Here is a 16,377-nt window from a genome sequence, read left to right as displayed (position 1 = left end):
GTTAGAATATATTTAGTGTCATTTTTTAAAATCTAAAATTAATCAAGAAAAGTAAATAAATGCAATGATGATAGATATTATTAAATAGAAAAAATACATAAATGCAAGGAAAGATAATAATTATTAGTATGTGTAAATGTATGGTAGGTTAGGTGAATTTTAGATGTGTCAATGATTGCCAAATCGACATCTATTTGAAAAAACCCAATTAAGTATGATTTAAGTGTCTTAACAACTCTTTAGGAAGAAAAATTTTAAACTTTTTTTTAACATGTACTCAACGTAATTAGAAATTTGATTTTTTTAATTTTTATTTGAAAATGCTTTTGGATTGTCATTTTCTCTGCTTTACATACAATATAATTCTTAAATGTGCTATAGCAAATTTTTTTTCTCAAATATTTTCTAAAAAAATGCAATCCAAACAATCTCATTACATTGTAGCACTTTTATTCAAATGTGATTTATATGAAATTTAAAAAAGTTGATTGATAAACGTGTTAAAAAAATTCCTATTTCCATTGTCAATAATGTTACCCTTACTCTTACTTTTATAATAAAGGAAATGGGTCGATATGAAGAGGTGAAAAAAATTTAGAGGAAACTAAACTAAGTTACTTCTACATTTAAATAATGTCCCAAACATATTCGGAATGGACTATAAGTCAAGAGATTTGATTTCCATCTTGTAACCTAACAAGAAACCCAAGTCTCATTTGAAACTTTATATTTTGTGAAACTTTTTGATTTTCTAAAAAATATATCCTTGCACATTTTTTTATATATATTTTCTTTTACTTACAATACATATATCAAATCTTAAAAAAAAACTTAAAAAACTAGTAATACAATAGTGTATTTTAAAAAAAAAAACAGATTTAAAAAAAAAAATACACAATTCAGCCAGCCGCCAACTCCCCTAGATGAATTGGTTGAAGTGAACCGAAGCCAGAAAGACGTGTGGAAGGTGAAGCAAAGTGCACCGGTGTTCCTTTCGAAATGGAAAGAAGCCAAAAAAGTAAAGGAAAAAGCTACTAACAGAACACGTCAATCAAAGGCCACTTTCCTGCTCAAGAGTCAAGATTCTGTGGAAACATCGTACCTCTGAAAGATCATCCAGCAGTGTGCAGTCAGTTACTTCGTCTCCAAGTGATAACTGGACGGTCTTGATTTCTTCTCTTGCTTTTTATCCTTTGTCCGGACTGAATGCACTGGATTTAGTACAGTCAGGAAAAGTTCAAAGATGACAAGAAATCGCATGGAAATGCGTATACATCCGTAGATAAATCGCATATGAGCATTGCAAAGAAGGTTTAAAGATGGTTGCTGACAAAAAAAAAGAAGGTTTAAAGATGACAAGAAAGTGCAGCCTGTCTCCACTATCTATATATACGTAAGCGACTGACAGAATAGATAAAGGTTAAGGGACCAACATAACCTTACAAGAATAGACGACTAGGAGGAATCTTTTTTAAATCCCTTGACACAGAAATAAAGGAGGAGTTATTCTTTAATCTTTCCTGATTCCTCATCGTACGAAGTCATCAATTACAACCTGGCTACGTCTCTTGGATGGAGCAGTGGCCAGACTGGCTTTAGTCCAATATATAGATGGATCACTAGTTGGTCGGATGCCTGAATTCATATTTATAGTTATGAAATATTTATATTCATGTAAAAGGAATATTTACAAGAATTTTTTTAACAAATACCCTATAGAAACTCGTTAACAAATTCTACCATGTACATACATGAGTAATTATTACTTTTTTTTGTATTTATATACTTTTTTTTTTAATCAATCTTCCTGTATTTATATACTTTTCTTAATTAATCTTATATTTCTAAAAATATAACATCAGAAATATATTTTACTAGGACACCCTTCAGACAGAGCACAAAGATATGTACTAACACTTGTGACTTTGATGGTTTCTCAGGACTTCATTAACCAAAATTTAGCACTTGCATTACATTAATCACGTGATTCATTTTGCACGCGGTGGCGATTTGCATACTTGGAAGAAATACGGATGGTTCACAAAGACATACACGAGAAAAGAATATCATATTCTGTTTGTTTCTCCAATCAATTTGTGCTTACAGGAAACTTTCTTGCAAAAATGTTAACACGTGTTCCTTGTACAAGAAAAAGGCATGTCATAAGAGATGTATTATATAATAATTTCTTGCTTCTACAGAAGACGATCAAGTCCAGCATATACATCTTGTTACCGTAGTCGAATCCCGAGTATAATAAACCTTGCTCAGGATTCCTTGCATTTGTTGGCAACTTTAGTGGTTCACGGCAATCGAGGGTTAAAGGCAAACCTGTCAGCTGAACCACCCAAATTTTCTTCTTCACATAATGGATGAACTCGATGACCTACACGTATAATGATGAGCAAAAACCACATATCCAGAAGCAACTTTGTATTAAAGAGAAAAAATTCAAGCAATCTTTGCAGCAGAGAAGCTCAAGGTAGCGTTCGATTGGCAAGCCCCATGGACTCTGCGACTTCTCTAGATGCATATGTATCAGCTTGTTCCTGTAAAATGCAAATTCTGTGTGTCAAATAAGACTTGAAGATTTCTTCAATGATCAATAGGACATGAGACTGGGCACTAACTCTATCAAATGATTTGCCAGGATATAAATTAGAATAATAGAAACACTAGTGCCAAGATGATTTAACATGTAATTTTACTGGCTGAGTAGCTTAACATAGCATTGTCAACTTAAAAAGTATTATCAAATACTAAGCCCAGTATGTATCTCTACAACAGTAAGCTATGCTTCGTTAGTAATTCGTGCTTTGCAAACTCCATAACCAACCAGGGAGAGGCTCCAATAAGACCTAATTCATGAGCTTAAGCAGATCGCTGGGATTAGGAGAACGTACCTGAAGGCGATGCAAAAGATGCATCAAGAAAAGATGTACAAATACCTGCATTGAATATCCACTTCTTAGATTCAAGACTTCAGCACAACTAACAATAAAGAGTTATTTCCGTCAAGAAATCAGGATTTGAGTCGTATTTAAACATTCTAACCAGATAGAAAAGCAGGACAACTCGAGCATATGGATACCGCCATAGAAACTTTGTGGCCCTGACAGCTCCAGAATCTAAAAGCTTTGCTGCCTTATGAAGCTGCAATAAGCAAAGGAAAAATAAAACTAAGAAGATAAACAAAAAAGGACCAACAATGAAATGGAGGAAAAAAACCCTAGTAATTTCACCTGCATGCTTGCCCCAACCATGTGGCGGTGATGCAAGGGAAGAGTCCTGATATTTTGATTTATCAGTCGATGAGTTGTGTGATGCAATAATAAGTAGCCAAAGCAAAGTGGCCACAGTAATTCATTCTAGCTTCTTAACATGACCACTTATTCAAGTAAATCTAATTTAGCTGTACTTTCTCTCCTATTTTTACTTTTTCCGATAGGAGAGCAACAGGGTCACTGACTAAAAACAAAGTGAAGTTTGGTTAGGACAAAACTTCCAAGGCGAACCAAGACTTGTGATCAAACATAATCATTTATCCTTGACTTCTTAAGACTTCTTAAGAATTAAAATAAACATACTCAAGTGCTTTTATCTCTGTGTCTTCCTCCCAAGAGGATGATGCTCGACGAGAAGTTCTATTCCTTTCTGCTTCTACCTACCGGAGAATGAACACAACAAAGACAATAATGTGAAGACATAATAAAAAATTGGCAAAAGAAAATGACTATGTCAGTAGTAAGGAAGAGGCAGACACACAGCCAAAAAAACAAAAAGGCAAGAATCAGAGCCATATACGGACCTGTGCTTCCTGGAGACGTTTTAATTCCTTCTCCAACTGAAATTCTGCTGCTGCTTTTTCACTGGCCATGGTCTCCAGTTGTGTTTGTTTGTAGTACTGATTCAATAAATGACCATTAGAACTGAGAAATGATACTGTTCTTCAGTCAAATTACACATATAAGAGATGCATGAACAAGTCCAAGTACCAATAAATCAGTTAATTCACGATACCGCTTCTCGAGCTCCATATGTTCCTGTTCAAAGACAACCACAAAATTAAGGGGCATGCCACACAAGCACACATGATCAGCAATAGTTAATGAGGTGAAGTTGAACAAAAAAGTAGAGACAGCAACTGCCTTTGCAGTCTCTCCCTAAAGATGTGAGATTATGAAATTATGATAAATTTTTAGGCAACTGTCACAGTGGAGTGGCCGAAATCTGATTGAAGTTAGCTGTGCTTCAATGATTCATTGCGAAAATATCCAAATTTTCTAAATCTTGCGCAGTTCTTAGGTAGCACTGCAGCCAGACATGACACAAGTTTGGACGCTATTAAAACCAACTCTAAATGTCTCGTGGTTCAGACTTTTGTTCCTTTCCAAACTCAATAGAAGGCATCCAATCTTGATTACAGTAAATCACCCTACGCTATGAAGAATGTATCCCAAAGCAATAACATTGGCATGTAACTAGTATATTAACAACTTAGAGCCCATTTGGATTGCAACTTTTTAGAGATCTTGCAGATAAATATACAGAAGTGATGTGGTGTTTATGAGGTAATAAGGTAATTGGGAAATGTGTCAACGGAATATTCCAACATTTTTTCCCCAAAAACTCACAATCCAAATGGAACCCTAATCGGGAGCAGTCAATTCATTTAGTGCCAAATCTCCCAAAAGGATAGAATATGGCCTTAACAGTTCATAAAAAGTAAACATGCACAATACATATTACAGGTGATAGTAACCAAGTGGCTTATCAACTGATTTGGACAGAAAATGGAGCAAAATAATACCAAATTTTGATGTAAACAGTAGCATGTCATAACTACTTATAAGGTTCCGTGCGGAAGACTTCATCATAAACCATCTTCCTCATAAAGCTTAACAGACAAATCAACTGAAATTAATGGTTTCAAGCATCAAAAGCATGAATAGATTTACAGCCATTGATGCCCATATATACATGATCCAAAAAAACATTCTGAACATTTTTTTCACTAATAATGACCTCTACTTCAAAGACTGCGATTATAACAAATGAAAGACAATAAATTGTACGCATTTTAAAGACTTTTTCTTGCTTCAGCAAATAGTCATATTTCCAATCTTCGATTCTTGGAGTCGAATAGTGTGTATCCAAACATTTTACAAATCTGCAGGACTCAAAGGCAATTCTTGTACACCTTTTAACATACATTTCAGAATTTGTCATCCTATTTTATCCTTAGAGAACAACAACCAGGTTAGTCACCTGACGTGAGTAATGCTCAGCATCCCTCTTCATGGAAGCCATTTCAACTCTCATCTTTTGTACCTCAGCCTGCAAGACATCGCAAAAGGAACCTTACATATTGATCTTGAGGAATGAAATTGCAGCGTAAGTGACTAACGTACTAACTAAAAATATTTAAAAACATCACTCATGGATTATTCAGTTAGCAGAATGATATCCATGAGAGGGTAATATCCATTTTTGGGTTCATTTTTTTCTTGTGCCAATAAAATCCATTTAAATCCCTCATCTGGGGTTATCTAGGCCAAGCAGGGGTAGTGGAATTTTGGGATCGACATGTTAATTGAAGGATCAAAAGAGAATACATTAAACCATGTAAATCGCCAATTGTTTCTACGCATAGCTCCTATGGTCCTCACCATTATACTCACACTCTCCATTTTCTCCTCTCTTCCCTTCAACCCCTCATCCTGACCATCTGTCACTTCCTTTGCCCCTTTCCCACACCCCATGCTGTCATCACATCCCTTTCCACATTGTTAATCTCTCACATTCCCTGCTGCTATTATTTTGAACAAAAGGAAATTGTTGAGACAAAACAGGAAGGCTTGTTAGGCTGCAGAGGTGTTAGTTTGGCACATTAACTTGGCAGGGGAAACAGTTTGAGTTTGAGCTTTTAGTTTCAATAACTTAATGTTAACTTTCTCTCTCTCCATTTTAGCATTTGCCATGGAACTCACTTTTGCAGAAAATCTTCTCATTATTATTAGCCAAGAGCTTTTGCTCAAAGAAATGATTTCAAGACAGTTGAATGGTTGGTTTGAGTTGGTATTGAGGTTAAGCAATGGCAGAATACATGTGTGATGGTGGTGGTTTAATGTGGCACTAATGGTGGCACTGTTTAGTAAGGTTTGGTCCACTTAGGTAAGAAGCTGAAATTGGTAAAAACAACCAGTATGATTCTGAGGTAGGTATAGTGGATATTGATTGGTAACATGAACATGATACTCTCCAATAAATTGCAGACACAATGGACATGGGTTAAATACTGGGTAAATAAAAACCACAAAACCAACTGCAGATAAGACATCATAGGATTACATTTCCTAGCAGTCTTCATGCAAGGTCACTCTTCCAAATATGTCAGCAAATGAGCCTACTTTAAATTATTATTGAACATTATAGTGGAAGAATATCTTGCCTCCATAGAAGAAAGCTTGCTCTCAGCATCTCTTTGACCTTGACGTGCACGCTCCACCTCTTCTTGCCATGCTTGCATCTTCATGGAAAAATATTCATGCCATTAACAACAAAACTGCTGAAAAATGGATAATACCATCTCCAAACTTTTTATGTGGTTAACAAACGGGCAAATGCAGTACACATCTTTTAACTCAAAGTAGAACCATCCACAAGCAACAGCCATATAAAATTAAAAAAAGAATTACAGAACATTAAACATAAAAACCACATTACTTGCTTTGCTTTCTGATGTGAAAAATGTAAATAACAGCATGTTCAAGTTTGGAAGCAAAAGGAATGATGATGGAAATGTCTAGGGACTAAAAGTATAAAGGCCCAAGTTACAGAGATACATGTTCCCACGATTAGACCAAAAATCATTGTACCGGAGACGTTGGAAATTTAATGTGGGTCTGCACTTTAAGAAATTGGTGCCATAATCGTCATTTGTCATATTCAGGTATGGCATCTACATACCTTACTCTTTTAACAGTTGCTATCACACATTCAACCATATGCAAGAGATAGAAAGGCATTGTTCTGAACATAGACCTATTCCATTTCTTTATTCCTTCTATTCTTCAACAAATGACATAAATCATAGAAGCATGAAATACATGCAAGAAAGAAGGGCATATGATGAACTATGGATGAGCATCTGTTAAGTTCCATCAACACTGGATCCATAACTGCAATTTCTCAAACCTGAATGGCTTGATTTGCTTCTTCTGGAGACTTCTTTTGTCCACGGCGAGCACGAGTTTCCATATCTTGTAGTTCTTGATTGAGAGTTGAACATTCAACCTGATATCAATTGTAAGTGCTGTTATTTTATCAAGAAGACATAAGCATATGGACATCAATTCAAAGACATCTTTACTACCTCAAGCAGTGCCACCTTCTGCTCAAGTTCAGCTGCTTTTGTGGCTCTTTCATCTGCAGTCCTCTGAAGAAAGAAAAATGTCAAATTCTAAAGGTTGTAACCATAAGTTTAATTATCACATTAACTATTAAATGTCAGAAGACAGGGAAGATTCAGCTATGAACACAAGAAAATTGCTACTCCAAAATCATCACTAAAAATTCTTATGAATCCAAATCTTTTGATGAGGGTCACATCCAAATCTTTTGATGAGTAGATTATAATGAGGTTAACCCTTGCTGGTAAAGAATAGAAACAAGGAAAAAGAAGTGGCCAAAATACATGATGTGCAGATACTGAGGTTAAGGGTCCAGGATTTAGACGTTCTCGGTTCTAATCCCCTTTTCCTTCCCCACATCTTAACTAGAGAAAAATTAAGGGGGAAAAATGGTGCAGGGCAAAATTAAAGCAGCATCTCCACTGTAATGCCAGTATATGTGTATGAGGTTTAGAAACTATTCAGAAAACCAACCTTAAGCAAACAATAAAATGGTTTCTTCTCTATTTTGATTTTAACTTACAGAATCAAATTTTCAGAAAGACACGTCACTGTCTGCTTTCCATGTTTTTACAAAGTCTCTGATTTCTTCTCCTTTCCAATCTTAGCTCATGTTTAGAATTGAGGATTCCATTAACCATTTTTTACTCATAGCTCTGTTCTAGTAGTTAGATGATTGGTGCATAATTGGTTTGATTCTGTTGGTTCTTGTTTTACTCGGTTGAAATCAAGGGTATGCCCAATAGCTTCTGTAAACTGAATGGCTGATCTTGTGTAAACTGAATGCCCAATAGTTAAGGAGACTTCTTCTTTCCAATCTTAGCTCATATTTAGAGTTGAGGATTCCGTTAACCATTTTTTACTCTTAGCTCTGTTCCAGTAGTTAAATGATTGTTGCATAGTTGGTCTGATTTGACTCTTGCTTTACTCGGTTGAAATCAAGGGTATGCCCAACAGCCTGGGTAAACTGAATGGCTGATCATGATAAAAGTAATGGTGCTAAAGGGAGTACCTGTATTCTCTTAAATGAATACTGAAATCAGTATCATAATATTTCAACTCTTCCCAAGTGCCAAAAATGCATAACTTTCAGCATGCGAGATGAATTTGAAAGCAAAACAGTCATGGTAACACAAACATGATTTAAGCATGAAAGAGAAGACGACCACTCTTTAGTACCTGAATTCTAGCTAATGCTGTTGATGCCTCAATAGCCCGATGTTCCAATTCTACTTCCCTTTCCATAGCAGCCTATTCATTAAGATCAAAGGTCAATCAAATTTCAAATAGATGGCACTCCAATCCCCACACCTAGGGAGCCAATTACAAAACAGGAGAAGTAAAATATGAGTATTTTGATATGAACCATCTTTGTAGCATTATGTGCAGTACGCTCATCTTCAGCTCTTCGTTCTGCAGCAGCCAGCTCTTCCCTTAAGGCCTGAAACAAGAAAATGTTTGTTGCCAACATAAATAATATGCACAAAGCAGCATCATAGCTGCTATCTCCAAGTGCAAGCATGGCATATCACAACCTATTAGATTAACTTACTTGCATCATTCTTGTTTCTGTAAGCTCCCTGTTTCTCATTATAGACTCCATGTTTGCCTGAAAAAGAGTAACAAAGGAATAGGAATCAATGACTATTGAATGCAACAGTGAAGGTTGGAAAATATACATGTATTATCAGAGAAAAACAATAGGACTGATACTGACGAAAATAAGCTCCAAAAAATATCATTATTAAGTAAAAGATATAGCATGTTCTAATGCTGTTCTATATGGATATCAAAAACATCAGAAAATGACTTGTTCCTTCTGTCTTTATCGAAAGGAAATTGCAGAGAAAATAATTAAAAGAAAGACCAACCAAGGACAAACATTAAAAAAAAAGGGTCAAACATTCAATTTTGTGTCACCCAGTCTTTCCCCAGCATCCATCCAAGTTACCAACTCCACAAAACCCAAAAACCATAAAAGATAAGAGATAATTAAATGTGAAAACCAAGACAGGAATTGTAGCCTTTTAGGCATATACCAAGTATAAAAGAAAGAGAAAAACGTCTCAGGCTAACATTCCCATTTTAAAGAACCCAAAATCAAAGTGATTTGCTATACATAAGCTGCACAAGGAAAAGTGATTTGCTACACATAAGTGCCAATTTTGGGCAACTCATTGGTCACCATATAGAAACTAAATATTGCAGAAAAGAGGTCTGTGCCTGCTGCACAACCACGTAAACAGACCTGCAGTGATGCCAAATTTCCTTCAGCTAAAGCAGCTTGTCTCTTCAGTCCATCCACAGAATTGACAAGTGCCTCAATTTCAGCATTCTTAGTAGCCAATGCATCAGCCATGTTGGACTCCACCCTGGTAACCTCACTTTTGGAGACAGATAAATCTTTTTGAAGATGCTTAATGCTCTCCTCGTATGATCTACTCAGATCTCTCTGGTGCATTAGGAAATCAATAAGTAAAAACAGCTTGTATTTAATGGAATACTGACTGAAGGTCAATTTTACAGATCCAAAAGTCTCATCAAAAAGAAAGAAATCGTTTGTGTCTCACCTCTGCAACAAGTAGCTCTTCTAGCTGTGCATTTTCAGATTTATACTCTTGAAGACGAGATGAAAGACCAGCACAAATCTGATAATGGTTAGTTAAATCTCAGTTAAGCATTACTGGAGTAATTTAAAACATCAAGCAGAAGTATTTTTCTTGCACTTTTTTAATTACGAACAGGTCAAAATTTCCAGTATATAATCTGATAGAAGTTGCACATGATTGATAATTTGCCATAGCAGTAAAACAATTGTAAAAAGATTTGATAATTGTAACTGAAAATCAAGAGCAAACAATGCTTCTAATAGTATTCTACGATTTTACAACTGAGTGACAAAATGATAATTCTATAACCTTACCCGGGCTAACCTTGCTTCTTTGGACTGACCAGTAGAAATTGCATTTTTCAGTAGTCCTTGAGCCTGTAGAATTATAGGACAACATTAACAAAGACCATGCACAATAAAGATATAGAAAGTCTACTGCCCTAAAAATAAGAAAAATGCCACATTATTTTGCCTATAACATACTTTACCTCATCAAGTTGCTCTTGTACTTTCTCAGAAGAAATAACAATACTTCGTTCTGAATGCCTCTGTTGATCTGGACCTGATTCAACTTTTAAATCAGATTCCCTAGGCTGAATTTCAGCATCACTAATTGCATCTGAACTTGAAATTTGAGATCCATCATTCCTAATATTTGCAGGAAATTTTGCTTCTCCCAAAACAGTACTTTGGCTGGACTCAGTTGGGAGATTAGCACGATCAAGGTCACCAGCAGAGAGTGGTGCAGTTCCCTCATCAGCATCTGTGACATTCTTCTGTGCTATTTCACCATTGTTATCCGATGCTACAACTTCTATTTGTCCAGTAGCTTCTGCTTCAATGTGACCCGCATCAGTCTTCAAGTCCTCATTAATAACATCTCCAGGTGAAGGAGTCTCTGCAATGGAGCCAGCTCTACCGACACCATGTTGATCCTCATTAACAATTGTTCTAGTAACACTATGCGGACTTACCACACTATTTTCAGCTAATTGGGCAGCCGTATCTTTATCTAATACAGCTTCTGTTTGTGATGTTTCAGGTATACTCTGCTTAATTTCAGTATCAACCATCACTGGAGTTTCATCCGAAGAGAGAGGCTTTTTAGTCTGAAATATAATTACACTCAGATAACTGCAGATAGAACTTATTTCTACATTTATACCATTTCATGTCTGAAAATCTCTAACTAAGGTCAGTTCACTGTAATACCTTTGCTTTTGGTCTTGTCCTCTTTGGTTGAGATCCTCGTCCATTAGAAGCTTTAAATGTGATAAGAGGCATAAAGGAAAAAAGCATTACTGATTACATCAACAGCAGTTTTGCTGGTATTTGAGCTAAGTTGAGAATGCTTATAAAGAGGAATTACATCATCAACAACAACCTCAATTTTTTTCTATAGCATAGCAGATACGATGCCTAAACAAGGTTATCACAGTTCAAGCAAAATTGTAACACAAAACACAACATGATAGACTGGATGACTAAATATGGTAGCAGTTCAAAGGCCAGACAGTGCCGTGTACAAGAAGCTCTTTCTAAAAGAGCAATCATTAGATCTTTACCTGGTGTCTGAAGATTAAGTTGTTCATCGGGATTATCCCCAGCAGCAAGCTTTGCCCTCCTATCCACCACTTCAAATAAATCTGTGCAAGAAGATTATGAATTATCAATTCTTTGAAATTTCAATTAATTCAAAATAGGACATAAATGAGGATACACATGTTCTGCATGGCCAAATAAGGATTTGTCAAATAGATGACAAATATCGTAAACAAGTTCTTCTCCTATATCTTTCAAGACAATAGATACAATTGGGAATGCCACATGAGGAACACCTCTCTTCTGAGTACCCAAATCTGGATGCGAGGATACTATATAATCTATACTAAAAATTTTTCCTCAACCGTCAAGGGAAAAGATGACTTGATATTGGAAGCATAACATGAACAAGACATTCTTCTTTAGCAAACAATAAGCGGTAAATATGCACCAAGCCTGGGCTGTGGACAAAGGGAAGAACACATTTCCTGCATATTCTTTTCACCTCTGCAAGAGGCATCCTATTCTTACCCACTACCAGTGCAATCCTGAGAAATAGCAACTGCAAATACCTTCTAAGCCACAATAGACAAGCAGAAAAAGTCCCAAGAAAATAATATATCCATCCTCTTTCCCGTTCTAAAGGAAGATTCACACAAAAGCGTTTGTTGCGCTAGAAAGACTGCATTTGTGTTGGTACACATGTCAATGGACAGAAAGGAAAACTTCCTTAATTCCTAATGCTTTTTATGTCATCGAGTTTGCATGAATTCTTCTTATGATGACATAATAATAAATCTCAGGTCACCTCTTCTTCTGCAAGACTTTACCAGTTCACCTAAAGTCAGCTACAAGTAAACAAATAGGCCTACTGGAGAGGCTTGTACGTCAGGATGGTGCCAGGACTAGCTGGAAATTAAAGCCCAAGCTCATGAAACAAATGAAACAAATGAAAAGATTATGCTCAATGCCTCTCACGCCATTCTTCAAATAATCGCATACGGCCAATCTATGTCCTTTGTTACATCATTTTCAATAGACTCCCAGTAATTAAGCGTATAGAAAAAAATACCAGAAGAAAACCATGACACAGAAATTTGATACCAAATGTGAGCTACTTATTAAAAGCCAAAGGTTTAACTTCACGTCTCTCGTTTTTCACTTTTTCCCCTTCAATTAATCATCAACGTTTATTTGTAATGACCGCTGTCAGTCACTTTGTTTCCCATTTTTTCTTTGCTAAGAGAGGATAGAACTGAAGCATGCAAAATAACAGTTTCTTCATTAACAAATAGAGTGTGCTCTATAACATCAGGCAAAGATTGATTAAGCCTATGCATATCTTCAGAGAGTTCCTACAGGAATCTATACTAGAAGCCAGAGAATTAAAAAACTCAACACCAAACAAGAAAAATTTTAAAACCATTTACAATGAGTTACAGAAAACTAGGTGCACTGATTATCTTGGTCAGTGCTAACTTCTTGATGACATGTCAAACTGACACATCTTTATCTGACACAAACTTTGGTACTCATCAACCTCTACCCTCTCCACTAACTCGCATTCCCAAGAGATGTACTTATTGGTCAATATTGAGTATGACCAAATCACTCTAACAGATTTTCCCTTCTTATCCCCTCTACCTAGCAATATTGCTAAAGAAGATCATAAAGATGTAAATTCTCAGGCTATATTTTCCGATTTACCACAAACCCATCTTCCATACACATTTCCCCACACCCATCCAACAAACTTTTACCACATTCGAGCATTCCAAAACTTCAAGCGTGTTACGTTCCTTCAATCTAACTGACATTCACCAAGCACTAAATCCCAAAAAATGTCAATGCAACCTCAGTTTCCAGTCGTGTCATCCTATCAAAACAATCACTCCCAGAATTTCTTAATTTGCAAATTATACTATGTCATATTTATTCGTCAACTTTCACTAGAATAAAACACCGTTATAAATCCAAATAACAACTAGAAAACATTCAAGGCACAATAAGATCCATTCTAATCGAAAAAATGTTCCTTTCAAAGCTCAGATACTCAATACTTAACAACTCGAATAATGATTAATACACAAATCCCAAATGCACATCCAATTAATAAATTCCATGACGAACAGCACAGCATAAAATCGAAATCACAAGCTCTAGTGAACACCAATATTGAGCACTACCAAAACAAACATATTAAGACTAAATTAAAACTAGATTTCCACCTAAAACACACTTCAGATCGCGCCATACAGGTCGCAATGCCTCTAAATCACAATTAAAAGAAGCACTTAAGAAAAATGTTAAAGAGTATAGAAATTGAACCTTCAGCGGCTTTGAGCCAGGACGCCATTGAAGAAGAGCTCAAATGCCCTAACGATTGATCATCAACAGCTCAAATGCTTGATGTTGAGAAAAAATAGGAATCAGTAGTTCGTTTCTTATTTCTATTTTCTTTCTCTCGTTATTCTCCTGAGATGATAGATTTTAAGGGAATTAAAGAATAACTGAAAAATGCTGATTAAAATTAGGAAATAAAATCTTATTTGCAAAAAATTGGATCAGAAGTAATTGTCTGTTAAATGAGAAGAGTCGTTAGTTAGGGCGGGTTGGGACTTGGAAGGGAGAGAAGAAAGAGGGCCCGGGGGGGTGGGGGAGGTGGGGGGTGTGAATGGCAAGATTATGACGCAAAATCCAGGACTTGTTACGGTGTGATATAGGAATAGAGTGATAGAGTGCTACTTCGATCAACACCGTTGATTTCATTGCCATCAACGTGATTGATGTAAGTGCCCTTGGTCCATACTTGTTGGGCTGCTTGGGCTGGATAGAAGAACATCTTCTTGTGTGACAATTGGGGCTTTGAAGTTTCAAAAATTTGAAGATAGAAACAGGGATTTCACATTGCTTCGTAGCCCATAATCGGATGAACCCAGATAACATTGAGACACTGATTGACGATACAATTTCTCATACGTCAAGTCAGGATTCTCTATCCAGCCCAATAAAAGAAACAAAAGCGGATAGTTTCCTGTTTGTCCTTGGAGATTTGCTGTTGGAATTTCTTTTCCATTCATAGGCTTAATATTAAAACGACAATTGACAGAGAGACTCAAAACACATGGATGATGAGAATAAAAAGTCAAATTTGTTGTGAACTTAAAGAAAGGGCGTCTATTATACGAGCACATATAAATGAGCACGGGTAAGATTTAGGTTGAGTTTGAAATCGACTTTGGATGACAAAGATCAGGCTTTTCCAAAACCAGTTCTTTAGTTCTTTATCTCTTGGGCTTAGTATCCAAATGCACATGATTGTAGTATAGTTTAAAAAAACTCAAGGAAAATTTAGAGGGGACTAAATCACCACCGACCCAGATAAGTGCGTAGCACCTGCAGACAAACTTTTCTAAGAAAGTCTGAATTTTTTAGAATGCAGGTCAATGGAATAATTCCTTTGACCTACACTTAAATAGAACGTTAAAACTCTCCTGTGGCCAACTTTAAAACTCTAGAAGGAGTTGGTTTTTGGCTGGGTTAGGTAACACCAATCTTGTTTACATACCAAAAAAATAGAAGTTACCTCTAAATTAGTAAGAATATTAATGACGACATTCTAGTTAGACTCTCAAAAATTGTCTTCCTTGAATTGAAAAAAAAAATTGTGACAGTACATGATAGTATGAATCTTGAGTTGATGATGGAATTTGAAATTGGCAGCCAATAATATGAATGAAACCGTACAAAGAAGGAGGACATAAGTAGGGCTACATTTCTAACAAGGAAATGTTCATGTTTATATGCTCTCACTCATGTTTCCCTTGTAGGGATGGCAACTGGGGATACTTGCCCCGCGGGGGGTTAATGAGGAGGGAGTTGGGGCGGCGGTTATTTTCTCCCCCTATTCAAAAACAAGGCGAGGACTGGGATAGGATAACTTTGCCCTATCCCAACCTCGTCACCTATATATATAGACTAATAATTATATATTCATATTAATATAAATGATTGATTAGTTATACTAATATATTTATACTAAATTATTAATTACACTTTTTTATTGATTATACACTTTGTACTAATTAAATACCTTTTTTCCTACAGGCACTCATAGGGGAAACGGGTGACAGGGGATAGGACGGGGGGCAGGGGGAATATTTGGGCAACAAAATGGGGAGTGGGGAAAGGTCTCTCGCCCCACCCCCGACCCGTTGCCATTTCTATTCCCATGTGTCTTTATTGGAAAATCTAGCAAACTAAAAACATTTCACATAAAAGTGGCCAAATTAAATGCACTCAACTTCGCCTGTAAAATGTGTGTTTATGGGACAATTCAAACTTCCAAAGAAGGGGAAAGAGGCACATTGTTTTCATTTTCATTTCAAGGTGGCCAAACGTTAAGGACTTCCATTTCAAAGATCCATCCTTTCCAATTCCTCTCCGCCAAAAGTAGTTAAAAGGATGTTGGGGGGAGGGGATTTGGATTGGATGGTAAGGAAAAGAAATTGTAAGTAATAGATTCTGAATTCAAAACCTCCAACTTATCAATAAAAAACTTCAAAAGAAAATTTAGCAAGGATGCTAACATGCAAACATGTACAAAAAGTGTACCAGTTCGGATCCTCATACCTAGAGGGATGTTATAGTTGTAAAAGGAAATGTTATTTAAGCCCCTCAAATTGAAAAGGGATATACAGCATGAATTGAAAATCCACCGTATCCACTCACAAATCTGTATAAACCAAATCAAATATTAACCTCATAAAGGTTTAATATATATTTTCTCACTGTGAAACTCTTGTTCCACTA

General features: G+C 36.1%; 1 protein-coding gene across 1 annotated transcript; it reads right to left on the bottom strand.

Moving 5' to 3' along the window:
• Nucleotides 1-2,049: 2,049 nt before the first annotated feature.
• LOC113776082 (golgin candidate 1) lies at nucleotides 2,050-14,198 on the bottom strand. Its single transcript, XM_027321160.1, has 21 exons — nucleotides 13,894-14,198; nucleotides 11,589-11,669; nucleotides 11,236-11,285; nucleotides 10,512-11,132; nucleotides 10,336-10,398; nucleotides 9,983-10,060; nucleotides 9,661-9,864; nucleotides 8,965-9,021; nucleotides 8,779-8,853; nucleotides 8,592-8,663; nucleotides 7,376-7,438; nucleotides 7,198-7,296; nucleotides 6,452-6,529; nucleotides 5,269-5,337; nucleotides 3,996-4,043; nucleotides 3,809-3,904; nucleotides 3,588-3,664; nucleotides 3,243-3,288; nucleotides 3,055-3,153; nucleotides 2,904-2,948; nucleotides 2,050-2,549 (listed from the first exon to the last, which is right to left on the bottom strand). Exons 1-21 carry the CDS (start codon nucleotides 13,919-13,921, stop codon nucleotides 2,478-2,480), a joined length of 2,121 nt encoding a protein of 706 aa, XP_027176961.1. The 5' UTR covers nucleotides 13,922-14,198; the 3' UTR covers nucleotides 2,050-2,477.
• Between the last annotated feature and the right edge of the window lie 2,179 nt (nucleotides 14,199-16,377).

Source organism: Coffea eugenioides, chromosome 6, assembly GCF_003713205.1.
Source record: "Coffea eugenioides isolate CCC68of chromosome 6, Ceug_1.0, whole genome shotgun sequence".
NCBI classification, from domain to species: domain Eukaryota; kingdom Viridiplantae; phylum Streptophyta; class Magnoliopsida; order Gentianales; family Rubiaceae; genus Coffea; species Coffea eugenioides.
This window is presented reverse-complemented; position numbering and strand designations above follow the sequence as displayed.